Raw genomic sequence first — 24533 nt, 5'->3', positions numbered from 1 at the left:
GTGGTTTTCTCCTGTTCCTTGCTCTCTGCCGACTGCTCCACAGGACCTGAGTGACGACAAAGGCTTGAGTAAGTCCACAAAGGCTACAGCAGGTCTACCCCGCCACCGGCCCCACCAAACTCCCTTTATTCCCCATAAAACTGTCTTGCCCGTAGCGGTGATGTTGGGTTAGAATTGTGTTGTGTCTGTAGCCCCTTTTTGCGTCTAGATGACTGTAAAACACAAAGGGCCAGATTTCCTAACAGCTTGTGCCAGCACAAACCCTCTTTTGGTGTTAAAAACTATTGTCAGGATTTACTAAAGACACACAGTGAAAATTGCTTTGAAAAGGAGTGGACAGTTATTTTTTTTTTTTTGCAAGAACATATTCCAAATGCATTTGTAGGAGTTTCCCTTTCTGGCGCAAAATTAATGAGAGGAGAATATTTAAATCGCGCAACGTGATTTACTAAGGTTTGCGCTGGTCAGTTAAAGGCACAATATGTACGCTTTTTGGATTAAAATATAATATCCGTGTGTGTCCGTGCGTCGAACATCAATGACAGCATACCTGCATTACCCTCAATATCTGGTATTATTTTGTAGAAACCATGAAAACACCAAAGACGCTTTCATTTAATCATTGTTATATAGCTCAACACAGTTAGGGTGCGTTCACAGTTGTAGTTCAGTTCGTTTGGTCCGGACCAAAAAACAAAAACAAAACATATAGTCCTGGTCTGCTTAGCGTTCACACAGGCATTTTTAACAGCGAACATAAAATTACCGAACCAAAGGCATAGGGATACGTTCACAACCTGATTGGTCGGCTTTTATGGCGTATATTTTGCGATGGAGCTTGCTTACCGAACATTCAAAACAATGCTGTGTGCTGGATTAAAAGCGATCATTTTATGCGTGTACATATGGTTTTATTTTTACCAGCTGAGAACTCACGAAGAGCTCATAAAATGTTCAAAACATTCAAAACAGCACCAGGATTTCCTCCGTTGTATGCAGAAACGAAGATCTGCATATATTGAAGAGGCACTTTACCTCCTCGTTGCTCCACATTTGCCCTCTACTCATTTTGGATACACCGATCTTTCTGCGTTGTCAAATCAGCTGACTTGTAGCGTCGCATCTTGTGACATCACATCCTGTTTTTGGTTCGTTTACATGTCTTTGGTCCGTGTTGCGTTCATATATCAATCGAACCGCACCAGAGTTCGTTTGGAAGCGGACCCATCTTTTTAGCGGTCTCGGTCCGCTTGTTTGGTGCGCACCAGGGTTCGGATGGCAGCGTTCACATATGTTCAAATGAACCGCACTAACCGAGCAATCGCACCAGGGTTCGTTTTAATCGAACCAAACATGACAAGTGTGAACGCACCCTTAGTCTTATTTTTTAAATCTGGTTTTCTTGATTTACTGCGAGTACCATGTTTTATTATAACTAGTGCTGGGCATCGATTAAAAAAATTAACTAATTAATCGCACTTTTTTTCTGTAATTAATCGCGATTAATCGCAAGTTTTTAATATTTTACGTTTTTAATATTTTGATATTGTAATAATTTCAGTTACTCTCCAAATTAATGTTTAAACAATTTAAAGACAGCATATTTTAAATGTGTTGTATTGTCATATTTTTATGAATGAAGGTCAGTATCACTGATACTAAAGTGTCTATGAAACATTAATGACGTTACATTACAGTATAACTGAAAGCTCCCAATTTCAACATTTATTAGGCTTTAAAAAAAACAACTTTTAATTTAAGTGAACTTAAAACAATGTTTACATAAACCCAAAATACCCATGGCCTTCCCTGTTATACATATACAGAAATGTAATAGTTATCTTTCTTAACTGCATAAATAATAAATTAAATATAGATGAATCATCATTAAAGCTAAAATTTTCTCTGTTCCCGTTGTTCTTTGATGAACATTAATGACAGGCATCATCAGTGCTCCTGTCACTTTAAGAACAGCCGCGGATCTCACGCACTGTCCTGCGCATCTCATTTCCTCACAACTCTTTAAGTTCATTTAAGACGTTATTTAACTAATTTAAGACTCCTAATATGAGAATACTGAAAATCCTCTGTGTTATTGTTTGTTCAAGAGCAAAAGAGAACTCGATGTGAGCAGGAAACTGACGCGAGTCTATCTATGCGTCGAGTGTGTGTGTGTGTGCGTGTCCCTTGATTAGCTGACATGAGACGCATCCACACAGACAGGACACTGACACACACACACACACACACACAGGACATTGGCATACAGCGTGTTCGCTTGTGTCTTGTCGCTTGGAAGCATTTACATGAATAAGAGCGTGATGATCATGTAACGCTAAGCAAAAATGGATATAAAAACGGACGCTGCGTTATTTGCGTTAAATATTTTAATTGCGTTAAGCTGAAAAAATTAATCGCCCGCGTTAACGCGTTAATTTGCCCAGCCCTAATTATAAAATAACTTTCAACACACTCAAATGTATCTAATATGATAAAACAGTGCTGCGTTACCCCACATACGCATGACCGGAAGAAGCGGAAATGGTCGTCGTCTGCGGCATAATAAAAATCCACTGCTTTTGAGCCATGTCATGCTCACATATGCTGCATTATTTAACACCCAAAAAAGGCATGCACTTGACATGCTGCGATAGTTGCTGCTATAGGCGGAGCCACAGCAGAGAACAGAGACCGCCGCATGGTAGAAGGGAGAGAATTTTCTCCATTCATGTTCATTTATTTAGAATGCTAGAGGAAGATGTTATTGCTACCCTTGGTAGATGGCGTTTGTCGTAATGGAAATGAGCTGCTGCATCTGTGTTCTTTAATTTGCACATTGTCAGAATATCACCTGCAGAACTTCCCACTCCCATCGCTGCTTTTATGAGATTATGGTCTCATGCTTATTTGTGCTGTTTAGTAAATCTGGCCCATAGTTTGCAGATCAGTGCTATGTTCAGGTCCTTTGTTGTCCATTATGCCCTAACCACAGTGTAAGACAAGTTGATTCTGCTCCTCTTAACCACATTTGCATTATAAATGCTTTCATTAATTAGTGGTGCTTATGGCTCATATTTCGGTTTAAGATAGGGTTTCCTTAACGGGGGTTTGTGAGGAAATCGCAGGGGGTTTGTGAGTTGATCAAAAGCCTATCTATCTGTCTATCTATCTCTATCTCTATCTATCTCTATATCTATCTATCATCTAAAAACTGTGAACATGCAAATGTGTAAGTAAATTATAGAAATATTAACTTAAAATCTCAGCGGTTGCTTCAAGTAAATATTAAAGGGGTTCGGCTGACAAAAAATCCATGATTTAGGGCTTTGAAGCAGTAGCAGTGCCCTAGCAAGTGCCCTGCTTTGCAATACCTTGGAAACCACCTGCAACAACCTAGTATTTGAGCAGCGAGTTTGCACAGGCAAACAACACTCACATTTTCAGCAGAATATGTACAAATTTAGTTACCGCTATGATTCTGCTTTGGGAGGTTATATTACACATATCATTTTGGGGACAAATATGTCAAATGAAAATAATGTTGTTTTTATGACGACTTTGACCCTCGTGTTCTGTTTGAGGTCTGAGAGACTGCAAGGCTATTTTAGCATATCATTCTCATGTTTTAATATAATAGGAACTGATTACAAGCTACATTTTAATAAGATTCAACTACAGTATATTGAGTTCATGAAAAATGTAGTTATTATGCAAAACTTTGGGGTCAGTAAGATTTATTTCATGTTTTTGAAAGAAATATCTATGCTCACTAAGGCTGCATGTATTTGATGGAAAATATAGTAAAAACAGTAATATTGTGAAATATTGCTACCTTTTAAAATAATATATATTTTGAAAATTATTTTTTTCTGTGAATTTTCAGCGTTCTTCAGAAATCATTCTTTTTTTCTGATTTGCTGCTAAAGAAACATTTCTTGTTATTATTAATGTTGAAAACATTAAGTTTATACAATTATACATTTACATTTATAGATTTATACATTTCAGGATTCTTCATTTATTTGAGATAAAAATCTTTTCTAACTTAAATGTCACTAACTTATTCATCCTTGCTGAATAAGTACGAACCTAATTTCTTTAAAAAGAACAACCTTATCCCAGACTTTTGAACAGTACTGTAAAAACAGTCACAACAGAACATGAGGGGTTAAGATCAGCATGGTTGATGTGAAAGAAGGTTGTTTAAAATCTTCCATGACTTCTAAATGTTTAGTATTTCTGTCCTTTTTTATATTTCTACATTGAGACACTTTTAGGTGGTGGAGTGGAGCCCCTCACTGCACCATGACCGTGTTAAGACCCCCTGAGAGACTTTCTTGCGTGCATTCAGAGGCTGTTCGATAATTAGACATTTTTCATACAGCTGAAACTACCAAATTCATATTGTGGAAGCAGTTTTATGAGAAATTTAGCTAAATTAGATCAGCTTCAAAGCCTCACGTCCTGTTCAGGTTCTTAACACTGCCATCTGCTGGTGACTGTTCCTAGTGTGTCTGGCGTATTCCTGCAAGGCTTGTTATTTTGTGTCTCTGGTGTTTATTTTCCCTTTTTATGGTTTCAGAGCATGTAACTTCTAATGCCAGCGATAGTGAAAGTAGTTACCGTAAGTGTGTGTTCCCTTTTATTTCCTTTTCATCATGTTTTTATTAAATTAATTCCTTGAGTGTTTATTTCCCTTTGTTCTCTGTGCTTTCCTTTTGTTATATGCACACACACACACACACACGCACACACACAATTGAAAGATGTTTACTATTCAAGACCAGAACAGTGTCTTTGCACAGAAACAGTTTAATTTAAAGGGATAGTTCACCCAAAAATTAAAAGTATCGCATGATTTACTCACCCTCAACCCATCTTAGGTGTATATGATATTCTTCTTTCAGACGAAACTTTATAAAGTCAAATATCTAGCTTCTGCCTTCCATATTCAACTTGCGCAGGAAATGTAACGTCTCTCGCAGTTCAAACCGCGAATGCTACGTCTGACGTCATAGTTACGCCAGTTACACTTCGTAAGTTAAATACGGAAGGCGGTCTGGCTGAAGCTAGATATTTTATATTATAACGTGTTAAATATGGATATTTTTCTTACACAAACCCATCGATTCGCTTCAGAAGGCCTTTAATAACCCTCCGGAGGCATGTGGATTACTTTTATAATGGATGGATGCACTTTTTTGGGCTGCCATTCACTGCCATTATAATGCTTGGATTAGCCAGGATAATTTTGAATATAACTCTGAATGTATAATGTATTCGTCTGAAAGAAGAATGTCATATACAGCTAGGATGGCCTGAGGGTGAGTAAATCATGGGGTAATTTTCATTTTTGGGTGAACTATCCCTTTGTCTCAAAGAAAGAAATATTTTAATTTTCCAGAACAGAACATTAAAAAGTGTTAAAAAGGTGTAAAAATGTGATAGCAAGAGCCAAGATAATCTAAACGCACTATTGATTTAACCAATAGAAGCTTGCCTTTACTTTACTTTAAAACAGGTGCTTGTTATCGGTGTACCTTGCTTTAGTGATCATGCCAGGGACACAGCGTATTATGGCCTGGAATATTACCTTCATATTACATTTGAACAAGCCTGTGTCTTTCGGCAGTTTTGTAAAGCATGGCCTGTCATTCACATCGAGTGGTCTGAAAAACCTCTTGAACTTTTATTTAATGCTACATGGCTCTCAAATATACCTCATCTGAACAGTGAGTGAAAATTAGAGACTACTGTTCACGACAAAGGCATGTTAGCTGCTTTCATAGGATGATCGAGTAATATATTTGAATTGAAAATTAGCAGTAATGAATACAAAAGAAAAATATATTTGAACACAACATCAGATTTCAATTACATTTCAGTTTTTATGTACAGGTGGTTGACTAGTCATCCAAAAAATTAGTGGATTAGTGAGGTTATTTATTAATTCATTAATTTATTTAGTATACATTATTTTACATGCTGAATAATTGACTAACTAGTGTACTTTAGTTGTTAGACAGCAGGCTAAAATCCTCTCTGAGAATTTGCAGTATGCGCATGGTGTTTTTAAGATGCAATGAAGAAGATAAAAAAAGTTCCACTCTTGAAAATACATCTCTGATGCTTGTTAAAATCTTCAGAATCAGAAGTGTAAGCAACTTTCAAGAGTTAGTAACAGTAAACACAGTTTAGCTGAGGCTATACAGCACATGCATGTTGGTTTAATTATACTCATAACGTTTTAATTACACAGTACACATGATTTTTGAACTCATATCAGTATGTCTGTCTTTACTAGGTGGACAGGAAGATTATGTCCTCTCTTATGAGACAGTCATGCAACAGGAAGGTGAGTGTCTTCTTGCAAGCTTTCTTTTATTATGGTACATTAGTTTTTATTACTCCATCCTACTACTGTAAAACTCTGTGTGACTGATTCATTGTAAGACTTTCATTTTGGTTTACAGTGAGTTATAGTCGTCCAGTGATTATCCTTGGGCCCATGAAAGACCGGATCAACGATGATCTAATCTCAGAGTTTCCAGACAAGTTTGGGTCATGTGTTCCCCGTGAGTACTCTGTTTTAATTTTTCTTTTACAGTATCATCTGCATTGTTTTAATGGTCATTACTGTTCTTTGCCCAGACACGACTAGACCAAAGCGAGACTATGAGGTTGATGGCAGAGACTACCATTTTGTTGTCTCACGGGAGCAAATGGAAAAAGACATTCAAGATCACAAGTTCATCGAGGCCGGCCAATATAACAACCACCTCTACGGGACAAGTGTGCAGTCAGTGCGAGAGGTTGCAGAAAAGGTGAACTTGTTCAACTTGTTAGGAAGTGATAAAGAAATAAAAGTAATAAAAAGGGAATTTTCTGTTTGTGAGAGAGTTTCATGATGACCTTTTAGATTTCATTGTGCAGCAGTTTTCTCATTTTTCATGTGACAAATCTTTTGTTCCTTGTTCTTTAAGGGCAAACATTGCATCCTGGATGTCTCAGGCAATGCCATAAAACGACTCCAGTTAGCACAGCTCTACCCCATAGCGGTGTTCGTGAAACCAAAATCAGTCGAGAATATTTTGTACGTTGTTGTATCAAAAGAACTCAAACACACAATAAATGCTAAATCTTGATCATTTTTGACTGATTGACACTAGAAACCGGTCCTCTTTGTCCTCCTCAGAGAGATGAATAAGAGATTGATGGAGGAGCAAGGCAGGAAGACTTATGACAGAGCCATGAAACTGGAGCAGGAATTCCTAGAGCACTTCACCGGTGAGAACAGTAGAATAAACTTACCCACATCCAAATCAATTCTGATCTTTCCACTTAGTCATTTTCATCATAGTTATCGTACCTTACCTGTCCTACAACAAATGTAAACTCTTTATATAGAGTGGTGCAGGGATGATGTCAGAACCCAGAGTTCACCACTGGTTCCCTCAAGATTTTCCTGTGGGGGTTTTCAATTTATAATGGTAAAATAAGGTCTTGCCGATACTTGGATATTTTACTCTACAACGTAAACTGCACACACACCAATCTAGTTACTTATTAGAAACATTAAAAATAAATAAATAAAAAGGATATTGGCTGTTTATTAGTACTCATAAAGCACATATTAATGCCTTATTCTGCATGACCATATTCTACATCCCCTAATCGTACCCAATACCTAGCCTTAATAACAGCGGTGAGAAAATGGCAGTTAAGAATTCGTCTGATCATAGCGTTGTGGATTTGTTTGGATGAGCTCTGCAATTCGGCACGATCCAGTCAAGTCATGTTAGAGCTGCACGATTAATCGTTAAAATATTGCAATCTCAATTCAAACACCCATGCAATCTTATTCCAAATTGACTAAAATGATCTGCAATGTCTTTTATGCCTGTTTCACATCGCAAGCGTCAGCAGAGCGTGAACACAGCGTATTTTGAATGAGCATTTACAATGAATTCCTATGGAAGTTGAGCGTGTGAGCATAAAGCTCAACTTCCATAGGAATTAATTGAAAAAGCTCGCTCTGCTCTGCGCCAATGGACACACACCGCGAGATGGTCGGCCTTCACACTTCCGATGTGAATGCTCTCATTCATTGATATGGACAGTGACAAAATATGCGCTGATGCTTGCAATGTGAACCTTTGAAAGTACGATAATCACACTGCAACATTCAAATCTGCATTCACGCTGCCGCTGATCCAGAGAGAAGCATCTTCACGAACAAACAATCTTTTCAACCACACATTATTGTTTTTTTTATGTGTTAAAAACATTTAAATAACTGCATAAAAGTGTACTTAAGTAAAATTGTATAATTTAAGTATAAACATGATATTGATCAGAAAATAAGAGTAAGTCATATTTTTTAAAAGTATTTTGACACTTGTATGTATTGTATTGCTTATCGTTACACCAGGAGGCGTATGGAGAATGTCTTGCGTACCACAGACATTATTTTACTCATACATTTAAAAGATTATAAAACCCTATAGGAAAATGGTGAATTTGTTTTCTGTGTATTCCGTCATCCCTGCTCCACTCTATTAAACCCAGATATTTTGATACGCATCCAATTTTATTCCACCTGTTTACATCAGGGTTCGTACAAGGTGCTTAAAGTGCTTGAAGTTTGAAATTTTACTTTTTTTACATTTAATCCCTGGAAAACCTTTGAAAATAGCCATATTTATAAAGAGGTACTTGAAAAGTGCTTGAATTATTGAAAGACAATATATATTAGTGTTTAATTTTTTCGATTAAACAATATTTTCATGCAAAATTAACGCTGCATAGATATAAATACATTTTGCATGATATTGCTCATAAATATCCAAGTGTATGATCCAGCTTTCATTTATTTAGGTCTATCATGTATTCACGAAAAAAAAAATCTGTTTGAATTAGGAAAGTGATATCTTTGTCATAGTATCCTTTCAATGGTTAAAGTTGCCACAGTCATTGCGTATTTTGTATGTGCTGCACTTTATTTGTACCATTTTGTTTTATAAGTATATTTTATTTATCTGTTGATCTTTTTTAGAATCTGAAAGATAATAAAGATATTGTTTTGATAAGTGCGATCTCTGATTGTAGTCCTTGAAAACCAAAAATAGTAGTGCTTGAGTTGGGAAGTCCTTGAAGGTCCCGGAATTTTATTTTACAGTATTTGTTCAAACCCTGTTACAGTCATTTAAAGAAATAGTGAAAAAATGAAAAATCATTTACTCACCCTCATGTCGTTCCAAACCTGTATAACTTTCTTTTGTGCAACACAAAAGAAGATATTTTTAATAATATCTCAGTGTTTTTTTTCCCATACAAAGAAAGTCAACAGGTTTCAAAACATCATTGAACCCCAACAGAGATATGTTTACAAATATATTATCTTATGTATGTATAGGAATTACATGGGGGGTGAGTAAATGATGACAGAATGTAAATTTTTCGGTGAACATTTTAAGACACAAAACTAATTATGTTTACATTTATCTCCCCACCAAGACATGCCATGTTGACAGAAGCAAAGCTTATTAATTAAAATTTTAATAAAAAGCAATCAACATTTGCACAAATCCACTGCCATTCGAATAATAATTAGGGTTGTAGTTTTCAACGAAATATCACAAAAAGACACAAGCATGTGCATCTTCACTGTGTGGTTTTAGATCTCCTCACAACAAATAACCTTTAGCCTGAAGAAAGGTTGCATGGAGTATTTCCAAGAAAGTTTCCTTGAGTTTTTATCTTACTATAATATGTTTATTTTCAGTTTAACCTCAATATTCAAAAGAAATATTACTATGTCCAAAGCAGAACATTGAAAGAGGAAGCAAGCCAAGACAGAACTTTGAAAACAGACAGAAGCTCGCTGCAAATAACGTTTAGCAAGAGAGAAAAACGTTTTGTTGTATTCGTGCTTGCACAGAAGATTTTAGATTTTTTTATATTGCTGTAACACCATAGACATGAAATGTAGCAACGGCTGCTTAACTAATTTCTTCCCATGCAGTTTTAATTGCACGTCACATTTACTTCAGTCCCATTTTTGTGGGTCTAATCCAGTAATTTCATTAGAAATAGGCTATTCAATTTATATTGGTTAAGCTGGTAGTTTTAGCCGTGGTATCGAAATTGGTATATAGAGGATTGTGAATTTTACTAGTATCTAAAATTTTGGTGTCATGGCTGATTAAAAAATATTTTTGGCCAGTACATTTTCTCAAGTCACTGGCCATTGGCAAGTGTGGCAAAAACTTTTCTACTAAAGGGAGTGACAGCATTTGGTAACAGTGGCACATCATTATGTCCCACATTTCCTTTCATATTTTTCCACTGAGTGAGGAGATGTATTATTCTCATCAATGTTGGTCTTCTCTTTCTTGCAGCCATTGTACAAGGGGACACATTAGAAGAGATCTACAACCAGGTTAAGCAGATCATCGAGGAGCAGTCTGGGCCGTTCATCTGGGTACCAGTCAAAGAGAAATTGTGAGACGGCTGGAGATGAATAAACCTTATTCTTCTTTTAACATTTTTATTTTTATTTTTTTTATTTTCCGTTTTCTTTTTTTTATACTAACCTGGCCTGCTGCTGACATTGGCTTTCTGACCCCTGAGGATAGGAAACCCGTTTTCTTTGGATTGGCTCGGGGTCATGGTGGTCTTACGAGCCACCTCTCTCTCTCTTTCTTTCTCTCTCACTCTCTCTCATGCCTCTCATTGAAACTGCTGTCTAGAACTCGCATCCCAATCTTTGCATTTCATCCTCCGGTGGGAGGAGACATGCCTGAACGGCGACTTACTGGACAGATTATACGGTACAGATTCCTTAATGTTTAAGGGAGGTGACTTTCTCGAAGGAAAACCAATGAGTTAATGCATTATATACATTTTGGTTTGTTCTTTTTTTCTCTCCCAAATATGATCAGAAGTTAAAGCTTTCATGTCCGTCTCTGAAAAGACATAAAGCAACACTTTGCACGTTTTTTGCATTAAGAGCATGTTTTGGATTATTCTTTTTCAGTTAACTTATGTTTTTGTCAGACAGATTTGAGCTATGTGAACTGCAGCCGTCATATTATTTTTGTTTTCTCTCGTTTATCTTGTAAAATCAAGCAGCCCGCTCACCTTACACAGCTGATCAGTTTTGTCACAAGTGCACAAAGAGGACAAAAACATTTGGCACAAAAGTTCTTCTTTTTATATTAAATGTCTATTTGTCTTAACAATCTGTGTACATTTTAATCAAGGTGCATATGGGAGTAGCTTATAGTTGAGGTGAAGAAAGGACAGGCTTACGATTATCTTTCAAATCCAGGTGATGACATATTCTTACTTCAAGAAACAGCAATGCAAATAAGAGAGTATAAATTGTAATGTATATTCAATCCCTCAGTATACTGCCTATTTTGTTATAATAAAAGTCTATATTGAGCTTTAATTCAACTCTATACCTATGGGAATTATTTTCTTTATAATGTCAAACATGCACTCATATAATTATGCGTGTATGTATATAAAAATAAATATAAATATATCTATTTTCATTTACTTTTACCTCCATCACTTTAGTTGTTTATGGTTTGTTCTTATGCAAAAACAACACTGACTCACAGGACACCTGGGCTGAATGGTGGTGTTCCATTTGCATCTGCTCAAACAATATGAAAAAAACTCAAGTTGGCAGTTTGTAGTCTTCAGCTCTCTCTCCTATGTAGTTATGTCATGTTTACTTTTTCATGTGACTTGCATGATTTCTAAAAGCAATAGTCTTTGACACATTAAATATGAGTGAGAAGCGGAGGAGAGGGCTTCTCTTTCTGTTTTCACCTGGGATTGTGAAAATGTCAGAGTTAGCATGAGCTGTAAACGTTCGAGGCTTGGAGATTCTTGCCTCCATGTATGTGAACTTGTCGATTGCCCATAGCTGAAGAGAGATTTGCTTTGCCACTCTCTAACACAAGCCTTTAACTCTCCACCAGGGGGCGCGCTGACAGCATCCCCTTTTCATTCTTGAGTTACTCGGAGATGATTGTTTTCTAAAAGATTGCTTCTCTAACTTGTCTTCATGGCTTTCTAACACACTTTTATGACTAGATAATGTACATAATCTGCCAACTTGATTCATTCCATTTGTCAAAGAGGAGAACAGCTAATAAAAACTTTTTTCTCATATCCAGTGTTTTGATTGTTTTTTGTTTTTATAGAGATATAAAATATAGTAGGCTAATTCACTTCTTTAAAGTTTGCCAAAAGCATTAGAGGGCATAATGGTCTTCATTTCATGCGAATAATAAATAATTGTTACAAAGGCTTTATCTTTTGGACTGTTATATCCTGAGTTTTTCTTAAAGTGATATTTCACCTAAAATGAAATAAAACTGTCATCATTTACTCATCTTCATGTCGTTACAAACCTGTATGGTTTTCTTTATTGTGTGGACAAAAAAGGAGATATTTTGAGAAATGTCTCAAGTGTTTTTTTGTTTTGTTTTCTTTCTCTCCGTACAATGGAAGTCAATAGTAAACAAGACAGGTTGGTTACCAACATTCTTCAAAATATCTTATTTTGCATTCCACATAAGAAATACAGTTCCACATACAGTTTTGGGAGAGTGAGGAAATAATGACAGAATTGTAATACTATCACTTAAGCAATATTCTTGAAGTCTTGGAGATCAGTTAAAACACAGCCACAATAAACTGTGCCTTATTTTTGTATTGGTGTGCTATGTCGTCGTTAAGCATCCTTCCTGTTGTAAAACATTTAAGCACGGTCACAAACTCATAATTCACTATTGCCATATATCCCTTGGCAATAGCTGAGCTGATTTGTGTAATGGTGGACACTTTATTGTGACAGTAAAATTTGCTTTATTATTCAAACGGATGCAAAAGCCTGGCCAAGTCAGCCAAAATCAAAGTGATTGCGTCTCGGATGCATTTTAACAATTAAGTTAATTGAAGAAGTGTGTATTGTTCATATAGCCTTTTTGAGAAAGTATAGCCTATTATGTTCGCACAATTTCAGACGATTTAGATTAAATTATTAAATTTAGCAACCAGAAAGTGTCCAAACACTTTGTCTTCAGTTTGAACAAAATAGGCCTATCTAAACTTGCCGTCAGTTGCTCGTTTATGAAATAGTAATTTTTTCAAGGTTAAAGGTTATTTTACCTGGGTTTATATGACACTGCCCTTGTTTCAGAGCATTTTTTTTTCATTCTCTTATGGAAAAAGGTGGAGTTTCCAAGAATGAAAGACCCCTCTGTGTGCACCTTGGACCTCCGCCCGTCCCTGGGACGTGTCGTTTTGAGTCCTCAGTATGTCTAGTCACGTTATCGTCTATAAATTTCGAATTTGTCTGCCCGTAGAGGTATATCTTTTATGATAAGGTACCATATCCTGCTTAGTTATGTCGAAGGGGAGTCGTGTTTTGGACTTTGCAACAGACTCTCCGATATAAAGCGACAGTAAGTAACACTAACATCTGCGCACTCTAGCTCCAGTCAGAGATGGATACCTGGGCTTTTCTAAGCGTTCTGCTTGTAGTCACGCATTACGGTAAGAAACATTTTAACTTAATATGAAGAGGAAAAAAACAGATTTTCCTTCCAGTGTGGTTCATTTTTATAGCTTATGTAAGATATAATGTGTTCAATATAGCAGTTAAGGAAATCACATCCTTTTGGAAAAAATAATAATAATGATAACTTCGTGCAGTGTCAGGGCAGAGTTCGATAAAGTGGTGCACTATTTCCGACGCGGAGGAATCCAAATGTAAAGCCATGTCTCAGGCCTTCACCAGTGCTTCAATTCAACCAGCGATACAGTGCGTCCGCGGCTCATCTATAGCAGAATGTTCTCAAAAACTCACTGTAAGTCCGTCTGTCTGTCTGCTCAGATTGCATTGAAAGTGTGTAGTGCTTTGTCTGTTAATTTTACTTGCAGAAGTTCTGAAATTATTATCATTTACAACGTAAAATCCTTTCAAATGATTAAGTTGCAATTGTGATTAATATTGTATTGACAGAAAAAAGAAGTTGATGCCTTTTCAGCCAGTGTTACAGACATATACAACATTGGCAAGCAAGCCAGCTTCAAAATTGCTGCTGGAGAATCTGGAGCAGATGGTATGATTATTTTCAAGATACCAGACTTTAGACACCAGATTATACAAGTTGTACCAGTGAACTCTGTTGAAATGGAAAGACAGTGATTAAGGACATAATTAAAAGTCAGAGGCAAGGTTGATTATTAACAGATGATTCCTGTGTCTGTGTTTGATTACTTTATTATAATTAAAATATTATAAAAGTACATTGTAATACAAGTATGTTATGGACCATCCATTGTTGTGTTGATATAAAATGTAACTTTGACTAACATAAAGTCATAAAAAAAAATATTATTCTCTTAATGGGCATAGGGAAAGGAATAACTTACTATGGTGTTGCTGTGGTTAAAAAGACAAATTCAGCCATCAACATCAACAGTCTAAAGGGGAAAAAGTCTTGTCACACCGGCAAGAACCGCACCGCTGGCTGGAACATCCCTCTAGGGTATTTGATTGACACTGGAATGATGTCTGTCATGGGCTGTGACATCCCTCAAGGTACTCCGTTACTTTTGGTGCAGCGCATCAAAAATGGTCCGATTGCCTTTTTCAGATGGAAAAGTATCTTGTGGCTTATCTTGGCTTTTTAGGAGTTGCTGACTTCTTTGAGGCCAGTTGTATCCCGGGGGCTAAAGACGACCCTGAATCCCTGTGTCAGCTCTGTGTGGGTGATAAATCAGGAAATTTTAAGTGTGACGAAAGCATTAAGGAGCAATACTATGCATACAACGGAGCATTCAGGTACCATGTTCTTTGTTATATCATACTACACCGAAATTTGGTGCAGTTACAGCTTTGATAGTGATGAATATTCTCATTATGTCAGTTAACTGGTGTTTTGGGCTTCACAGGTGCTTGGTTGAGAATGCAGGTGATGTCGCCTTTGTAAAGCACACCACTGTAGGCGAAAATACTGATGGTAAATGTGTAGACCAGTCCGTGCTTCTCAACAAGGGGGCCACAGAATTATATATATATTTTTAAAAAAATGTATATAAAATAAGATTCCATTAGTTAACATGAATACATTATAGTTCTGTTAATATAGTAAGTAGGGGGCCTCAGAATATTGTGTTAGACAGTGGCCTTCAAGTAAAAACATATGATCAATAAGAAGTATACACAGTGATTTTACAGGAAGTGTGGACAGTAGAGTTGGAGAAGTGATAGACTGTGATCTGTATATGAAGTTAATAATCTTTAAATGTTGTGTCTCAGGTCAGGGGGAATCATGGGCTCAAAGCCTGACCTCTGAGGACTATCAGCTCCTGTGTCGAGACGGCACACGCAGTCCAGTCAGTGATTATGAGAAATGCCATCTGGCTCGAGTGCCATCGAGGGGGGTTGTTGTCCACACCGACATCAGCAGTTCGGTGGTTTACAACATGTTACGTGAGGGACTGGTATGATCCTTTAGTGATATTGAAGGATTTCCACCTCATTAGGAGTAAATACAAAAATGTACATGTTATTTTGTTGTGCAACTTACTGTTTCATTTGAACGTGTTTGTGTGTTTCTCTTCAGCAAAAGTCTGGGTTCTCCGTGTTCTCCTCAGCAGACTTTAATGGGCAGAACTTGTTGTTCAGCGACGCTTCAACCACATTTATCCAAGCTGGGAATGAAAACTATATTGAATGGATGGGCCGATACTATCACATACTGAGAGCTATGGACTGCTCAATGTCAGGTATGAATCTTCGCATCTTCATCAAAGAATAAAGCATATCTAATTTCTTTCTTGAATATATTGTGCTTACATTTGTGGTTTCTGTGTTTGTGTGATATATAGAGGTCCCCTCTCAACTTCGATGGTGTGTCCTGTCTTATGGAGAGCAGCAAAAATGTGCAGACATGGCTGTTGCTTTCAAAAGCAAAAATTTGGTTCCTGATATTCAGTGTGTCTACGGCGCATCTGTGGAGGACTGTTTGAAGAAAATACAAGTATGCCAATCGACAGTCATTTAAATACCAAACCATCTCATCCATACACAATAGTCAAGTTCTGAAACTAAAAATCCCCTTCCTGAAAAATTGTGCTCTATTTGAATGAAACTCTCTTGCTCCAGAACAAGGAAGCAGATGCCATCACTCTTGATGGAGGCTACATCTACACAGCAGGGAAGAGTTTTGGTTTGATACCTGCTGTTGGGGAGAGCTACACAGGTTAGTGCCATACACTGTGTACTTTGAATTAACCAGCTTCATATGCTTCCATATACTTTTTTTATACGAAATTACTTGAATATAGTACAAAGTAAACAAAATGTGCTCGGTTGTCCACTATAAGTGGAAGGTCATTTAGTGTTAATGCTCCTAATTTAATATAGATTTTTTGTCTACCTTCAAGACCCAGCTAAAAACATATCTATTTAATATGTATTTTGGATAATGTGGCATACAGTATGTGCTTACAATGTGTATGTGGGTGTGCAAATGTATTGTAATGTACAATGTAAAGAGACCTTGAGCTACGGAAAGGCGCTATATAAATAAAACTTCTTCACTGGGTAACTATTTTGTGTTTGGGAAAGATTTTCAGCAGCGCTTGTTTTATTCATAACTGATGATTCATTTTCACAAGCCACTGTGATTCTCTGTCTTAGGAGACACTGACGGAAGCATTTATTATGCTGTGGCTGTGCTGAGGAAGAGCAACAGAAACATCCAGAGATTGAGTGACCTCAAGAGCAAGCGCTCTTGTCACACAGGTTATGGCAGGACTGCAGGCTGGACCATTCCCATAGGTCTGCTAATAGAAAAAGGCATCATCAGACCGCAGACATGCCAAGTGCCCCAAGGTAGGACATGTAGGGGACTTACTGTATACCAGGGGCGTGCGGTCCATATATGCATATATGCTCTGCATACCCAAGCCATTCGTGGACTCGCTGATTAGTATTAACACTAAAAAATAATAAAATCCCTTGAGGTGTACCATAAGGCTTACATGATAAAAGGTTAGTAATACTTATGTAACTGTCCATCATTTATTTAAACAACAGTCATTTTCTTCATATCTGCCTCTCACTTGATAGTTCCAGGTACGCTCTGTTCTTATGTATCGTCATCACTGTCGCGCGTTCTCAAAGGTTTGCTGGCATATGGGGGATTTAATGCGCGGGGAAAGCTGACCATGAATCGCTCGCCCAAGATGAAAAATGTGCTGTTACTGTCAGATCTCGATCAATGAAAATCACATCGTATTTGATACAAAAGTAAAAAGGCTAAATCAAGTGGAAAAAGTCATAACTTAAACTCTTTTATAGTATTCCGCTTTCTCCATAAGGATTTTTTTTTTTTTTTACGAAAACTTATAAACTGTTAAATACAGACCTACTGTAAGCAGACCTACTGTAACTATCCAAGGCTTTTAATCTATGCGTTTGTTTGTCATCTATTTGCATTATTTCAAATATTTTTTTAAAAGAATACTTATATTTTTATTATGCTTACATTTATTCTAATTACAAAAATACAGCATATTTTGCAAATCTTTTGCGCGTAATTTGTAAATAATGCATTTTGTGGTAACATTTTACAATAAGGTCTCCTTAGTTAATGCTAGTTAATGCAATAGCTAAATTTAACCATAAATTAGCAACACATTTTTTTTACAGCATTATTGATCTTTGTTAATGTTAGTTAATGTTAGCAAATGTATTTTACATTGCTTGATCATGTACAAAGCCCCTAGGGACACGGTGACGGAAAAAAAATATGAGATTGGAGGAAAAAATACATTAAATTAAATTAAATATTAATAAAAATAAATAAAATATGTCAAAGCTTTTGTGTTCTGTCGCATATGTTTTGCGTTCCCTCGCAAAACTTCTGCATTCCCCCAAGACAATTTGCAAAGTTTATTGGGGGAACGCAAAACATTTGTGAGAGAACACAAAAGCTTTGACATATTTTTTTTTTTTACCATGTCCCTTTAGGGCAGGCATTCTCAACCCTGGTCCTCGAGGGCCACTGTCCTGCAGAGTTTAGGTCCAACCTTGATCAAAATCACCTCCCTGTAGCTTTCTAGTAATTCTGAAAGGCTTAATTAGCTGGTTTAGGTGTGTTTGATTAGGGTTGGAGCTCAACTCTGCAGGACAGTGGCCCTCGAGGACCAGGGTTGAGAATACCTGCTTTAGGGGCTCCATAGTTCATGTTAGTTCACTGTGCACTAACTAATGTAAACATGTTATGAAGTTTCTTGAGAACTGGTTAAATAAAACAATCACTGTGGGAATGCACAAAGTTCTTTTAGTTGCTTTTATTTGATGGCCAAACATGTGGATCAAGGTGTGTGGTTAACTTGATGCACGCACACAGTCCATGTATCAAAATACACCAGCCAAGGCCATCACTGCTCTTAGGCCTCAACTACCATTCTAATGACTTCCACCATGCCCTTGTGCTCAAAGAGGAAGTTAGGTGACAGATATTTAAGGAAAAAAGAAGTATCGCCCTCTACTGGGTCATTCCCATTTTGATTGTAAAAATGTATTGGTATATGTTGCAATTTACATGACCTAAGATTAATAAATGCTCTAAAGTACTGTTCATTCGTTCATTTAAATTAGAAATTGTTATATTTTGTTGTTTGCTATATGAATATGTTGTTTGCTGTATGAATACCAAACGATCAGTGTGATGAGGGTGTGAATCTGCCTTTAGCTGCTGGGGAGTTCTTTGAATCATCTTGTGTACCTGGAGCCAATCAGAAAGATTTCCCCAGTAATCTGTGTGAGCAGTGCATTGGAGACTCCAGTGGTCAGAACAAGTGTGATAAAGGCAAGGACTTATTCGATGGTTACGATGGAGCCTTTAGGTAATCCGCTCTACTGCACAATAGATCCGAAAGATTTGGTGTTAATAAATCTGCATGACAACTAAATATTTTAAATATTTTAACATGGCCTCTGATTATGTTCCCAGGTGCCTTGTTGAAGATCATGGTGATGTGGCCTTTGTCAAACATACCACTGTATTTCAGAACACAGATGGTAAGGCTCAAAAGTTCTCTTGCTTTTAGTTTTAATAAGTAAAAAGAAAAAACTTAAACATCTCTAAAGAGCAGTTCAGTCATGATATCAATTTGTAGGCCTAGCTGGAAGGCTAATTTGCCATTGGCTCGCTCTGGAATTTTCGAAAAGTCTTTAATAATAAAGATAATACATTTTATTTTCTATAGCACCTTACATTTAATAAAATCTACTTCACAAGCTAGAATATAAAGAATGTTTTAGAAAAAAGAAAGCATAACAAAAAGTAAATTAATAAACACCAAAAAAGGACAATAGCAAAACCAAAAGCATAGAATTTAAAAAGGGAAGAGGAAAATGTGTTTATAATTATTAATACATGTTGAATTATTTAAACAACAGTAATAATAATAATGATGATGATGAGTAAAGAAATTTAAAAAATGCTAATTATCACCTGATTTTTAAAAATGTGAATGGTTGGAACTTGTCTAATTTAACCCTAACTTTAATAATAACAATAAGAAGAATAGTTTTTGATTTAAGCCTATAGGCTAGAAAATTCCAAAGAGAAATCTGGGTTTTTAGGACAATAAACTGAACCGTTCAATATGTAATAGCAAGCAGACAATTACTTTGTGTGTGTTAAAGTCTCTAGTAGTTCTCTCATGTGAGACTTCTTATTTTCCAGGAAACAATACTGATTCTTGGTCGGTAAACTTGGAGTCCCACGATTTTCAGCTGCTTTGTTCTCAGGAGTCTCGTGCTGAAGTCACTCAATACACTAAGTGCAACCTGGCCCGTGTGCCTTCCCACGCTGTTATGATAAGACCCGATACCAACCACCACCTCATCTTTGGACTTCTGGATAAAGCTCAGGTAGTGCACACCAAATGTCATTTTTCAGGGTAATATGAAAATGAAGGTGTGACTTTTTGGTTTGCATCTTTCAGACTTTCTTTGGAGTTAATCCTGCCTCAGGCTTCAAGATGTTTGACTCCAAAGTTTATGAGGGATCCGACCTGATTTTCAAGGACTCAACTATCACTTTAATTGGTGTTGGAGAGAAGAAGACATATAAGGAGTGGCTTGGCCAGAGCTACCTGGATGCTCTTATAACCATGGAGTGTTCAGCCGCATCAACAGGTACTGCCAATCTGTATAGGCCTAGATTTTGTTCTGTGTGTGTGTCTCTCTCTCTTTTTATCTTTAATTCTATTACTCTCTACTAGTCTCTTGTTATTTGTATGTACAAAATATCTCATTAAAATGCATTCTTTAAAAACAAGTGCAATGCTATTCTATACTTGAGCATTCCTGTAGCTCAAACAGTAAAGCATGGTGCTAACAACACACCAAGGTCATGGGTCTGATTCCCAGGGAATGCACAAACTGATTAAATGTAACTTGAGTGAAATTTAACTCACTATGGATAAGTGTCTGCCAAATGCAATAAAATAAAATTAAAAAGGAAGTGGAAATAATAATAATATTAATGTTTCATTAAAGAATAAAGAAAAGAAAGGAAAAGTCTTTTCATAAAAAAATATGAAAAAACATTAATAGTAAAATAAAAATAAATTAAAAAGTACAATACATTCCCTAAATAGAATATAAAAAATAAAATGTTCATGCAACAACATTATAGTTTTTGCGTTATAGAGAGCGTGGGCCGTCTCCTTGGTAATGCGGAGAGACAAATCTGTTGCCTTCCTTAGCTCAGTGACGTCATCCGGAGATGGTCCCTCGCCCTCATCCAGCTCTTTGAGGAGGTCGGCTTGGTATGCCTGCAGGACCGCCATGGTGTGCAGACAACCAGCAGCACGACCTGCCGCACTAAAAGCCCTGCCGACTAACTTAGACGTATCACGGCAAGGTTTAGTGGGCAGCGACGGAGCCTTCAATGATGCAGCGGCCCCGGGCGAGAGTTGGCCCGCAACCGCCTCTTCAACCTGTGGCAACGCTGCATACCCCAACTCAGCCGTCCCCAGCACATTAGAAAATTCGAGCACTGGGGGATTTGATAAACGGGCTGAGAAGGGTTTTTCCCACGATCTACACAACTCGTTATGCAGATCGGGGAAAAAAGGAAGGCCCCGCCGTGGAGGCTGAACCCGACGCCTGAAAAAGCGTTCATCCAGCTTAGATGGCGGCTGGATGTCCACTATTTCCTGTGGCCAATCCAAACTCAGCTTGGCCACAGCGTGGGTTAAAACCTCCACAAGCTCCTCCATAGCGGGCGTGTGGGGTGGCGAAAGCCCCACATCGTCCACCTCGATCCTCAAAGTGTCTGACTCCTCAGAGTCAGACAGCCTGAGAACCGGACCCTCCGCCCCGTGGGAAGAAGCCGCATCGCGGGCTTCCACACGGGGCGGGAGGATATCGGAATCGTCAGAGGAGGAGTGAGCCCCACGATCTAGACCGCTGTGAGCCCCACGATCTACGGCGCCGCGCTGCCTCAACAGACGCAGGCCCAGAACCGCGGGGCTCACGAGGCTGACCGGTCTCCTCAAAGACGGCCAGCCGCGAGTGCAGCACCCTCAGCGGCAGCAGTTCACAATCACCGCAGGCCGCCCCCTCGAGAGCGGCTTGGGCGCGCTTCAAAGCTGATGTGTGTCCGTGCCCGTAATGTAGCGCGGACACGGGTGCACACACAGCCTGAATCGCTCGCTCGCCATATTTACACACTTCTCTCACACTGTAAGAACACTTCACCTTCAGACTGAACAAACAGAGCGCTCACGCTGAAGAGCAAAAAAGCTATCTCTGTTAAGTTCAGACGTCTCTTTGTATCTTCCGGGTATGCCGTCACATACTACGTCATCACGCAACACCAATCGGATTGGGCTGATTCTGATTCACGATCTAGTCTGATTCTTTACGCGAGGGGCGTTCCCCGAAGTGTCATCACGATGACGCAGTTCGAGTTCCCTCGAAGGGGAACTACTCCCGTCGTATGAAATGTTGAGGAATGAGGATTGTGGTCATCGCAACTCGATTTCTGCACTCTCACAAATGCTTTCATCATAACTAACAGTGCAAATACGATGTAAATAAGACATTGGTGCAGTGTAGACAGCATGGGAGTTTTGGTGAGAGTCCTGAACTCAGTCACTGATCGATTTTAAATGGAGTGTTCTTTGATCGCTTTCAAAAGTCTTGTGGACACATATCTATTGTGTGTTTTGAGGCCTTAATTTAAATTTTCAAAAACCATGCATAAAAACGTTTCTCTCCAAAATACAAGCATGTACATACATGTTGCTCACATATTATGGTAGCCCAGTTTGTGCTGAATTGTAATTACACTTTTGCCATTAATATGTTAATAAGCAACTGAAAAAAACTTCTTAAGGGCCTCAAAACAGCTCAGACTCCTAGGGGTTAAATAAGATTATTTTCTCTTAATACTAAGAGAAACAACGTGAAGCCACTTTCCTAGCATTAGGATCCTTTGGAAGGTAATGTTATTTTTAGTCCAGTGATCCTGTATCGCTCTTCTCACTAATGCGCCAGTGAGTGGGGCCAAATATTTAATGAAGTAGACATTGATCTAATTCTGCAGAGGTGATATTTGGTCGCACTATTACATCATAATGTGACAAAATCTGAAACGAGTCGTCTTCAGGACTTGGTTTCAGCTTGGAGTTCTGAAACTTACAGGATGTTTTTATAGTACAATAACCTCTTACATCAAATCAATGTTAACAAGTAACATCAAGGCTAACTCCCTCTTGTGTTCTATTGCTTAAATTTTAAATATAATACTTGGATTCTTTTAGTAACTTTTTCCACTGTGTGTGCATTGGTTTCTCTTCTCTTGCAGTGTTTTCCTCATCCTCACTATTGCTGATGTCCATTGTGAGCTCCCTGGTGTCTCTGTTGGCTTTGTAGCAGGTCTGCCAGCCACAGCAGGGTTTCAGCAACTTAATCTCTTCTTGATTCTGACCTTACCTGTACCAATATATCTATAGGTGATTCAAGTTCAAATTTAAAGCTACAATATGCTTAAGCAATAGCAATGCATTTTATCTGTGATTGTAATGGTACATAGTACGGTTGATAAGATTTCTGAGTGGGTCTGGGGAAATTTTGAGGACCGTCTAAAAATAGGAACCACAACGAGTTGGCCGAATTCTAGAGTTTAAACCTATAGTTTAGGGGTGGGACCGGAGTTCGCCACCCCAACGCAAAGCTGATTCATTATTATGGCCATTTGTATTATTCTACTCTGAAATCGATGAGGGCAATAGCCATATCAGTGCATATGCTTTGCCTGTTACATATTTATTGCACAATGTTTATTGCAGCTTTTAAAACCACATTTTATTGTGTTAATGAACTACTTGAAGGCACATGCCATATCAGGGAATATGCTGTGTCTAGCATTTTCCTCTTTGATAATTTTTTTAACTACTATCATGCCGTTGAATGCAGCGTGCACTGGAGTTTTACTACTGAATGGATTAAAAATGTTCCTTTGCTCTCATATTCTCCCCAGACTGAAAGCAGAAGAAAATGAGGTTTCAGTGTTTGTTTTTTCTTACTTTTGCATTCTCAAATCAACAGCATATTGTGCTCATGCATATCAAATCCAAAACAATTTTTTTAACCAATCTGATAATTAGTCACTGAGTTGAAATAAGTTGTTGAATTCTGATACACTCAGTAATGCTTTCATATCCGGGGGAGAAATATATATTTCCAGTGCCTGTGCAGTCTGTTCTGTTGTAACTTGCAACATTACAAACCATTTGTTTCTGCATTTTGTTAGTATTGTTGCAATGCAAATGTTAAATTCCATTTACTAAACAATGTTCTCAAACTGTATATTAGAAAGGCGACAATTTGCGTGCCTTTCTTTGTGATAGTAACTGATTGCAAATTCTGAAAAAATTATACATGCAGATCATTTGAGTTAGGTGAACCTTACCCTGTGAGATAAATAGCCATGAATACTATTCATTAAACGTTAGCAGAAATTCAATTCCAAGCAAATGGGGCTTAACAAGAGTCTTTTAAAACCCACAATGGATGGGCCTCTCTCTGCAGATTTTGTATCATTTCTCACTGGACTATATATACTGTATATATTATAGATCCCTCCAGCTTGCTTTTTCACATTTGATGTATGTTTCATTATAGTATTCAATTGTTTGCTTTGTAATTTGACGTTTCTCTTTGAGAGATTTATTTTTATATGTTGTTCAGATACCATATCAGTGTATATGTGCTGACACACGAATGTCTTGCATTAATGTTTAGCCTGCTTTTTCTTGGTTGCAATTTCTTAATGAAATGATTGAGATATAACTAATATTTAGTTGCCAGGCCAGTGCGTCTGCTCAAGTATTACTGCATACTGTCTCTTATTTTAAATAAACAAGCATCATAAAAAATTGGGTTGTTGTTTATCACTACTATTTTT

The 24533-nt window shown here is 37.6% G+C and overlaps 2 protein-coding genes across 4 annotated transcripts in view; both read left to right on the top strand.

Annotated features, from left to right (window-relative positions):
* The window catches only part of dlg1a (discs large MAGUK scaffold protein 1a), a 48443-nt gene extending 36254 nt beyond the window's left edge, over positions 1-12189 (top strand). For 2 of the 3 annotated variants that reach the window (XM_079841438.1, XM_079841437.1), the window contains exons 10-16: positions 4583-4624; positions 6305-6355; positions 6474-6575; positions 6652-6824; positions 6984-7093; positions 7196-7287; positions 10401-12189. In XM_079841438.1, coding sequence (XP_079697564.1) covers positions 4583-4624; positions 6305-6355; positions 6474-6575; positions 6652-6824; positions 6984-7093; positions 7196-7287; positions 10401-10507 — 677 coding nt within the window. In that variant the 3' untranslated portion in view covers positions 10508-12189. Of the gene's footprint in view, positions 1-43; positions 69-4582; positions 4625-6304; positions 6356-6473; positions 6576-6651; positions 6825-6983; positions 7094-7195; positions 7288-10400 lie in introns of all 3 variants that reach the window. The other variant, XM_079841439.1, reaches the window with a different exon arrangement.
* A 1097-nt stretch (positions 12190-13286) lies between these two features.
* On the top strand, positions 13287-24498 carry meltf (melanotransferrin). The gene is made up of 16 exons (XM_079841436.1): positions 13287-13578; positions 13738-13892; positions 14048-14147; positions 14444-14629; positions 14722-14872; positions 14983-15050; positions 15350-15534; positions 15657-15819; positions 15922-16073; positions 16199-16295; positions 16736-16930; positions 18798-18951; positions 19059-19126; positions 19797-19984; positions 20059-20251; positions 22932-24498. Exons 1-16 carry the CDS (start codon positions 13530-13532, stop codon positions 22997-22999), a joined length of 2172 nt encoding a protein of 723 aa, XP_079697562.1. The 5' UTR covers positions 13287-13529; the 3' UTR covers positions 23000-24498.
* The last annotated feature ends 35 nt before the right edge of the window (positions 24499-24533 follow it).

This window comes from Gobio gobio (genome assembly GCF_949357685.1).
Source record: "Gobio gobio genome assembly, chromosome: 17".
In the NCBI taxonomy this organism is placed as follows: Eukaryota; Metazoa; Chordata; class Actinopteri; order Cypriniformes; family Gobionidae; genus Gobio; species Gobio gobio.
The sequence above is the reverse complement of the archived record's forward strand: the minus strand, read 5'-3'. Positions and strand labels throughout refer to the sequence as shown.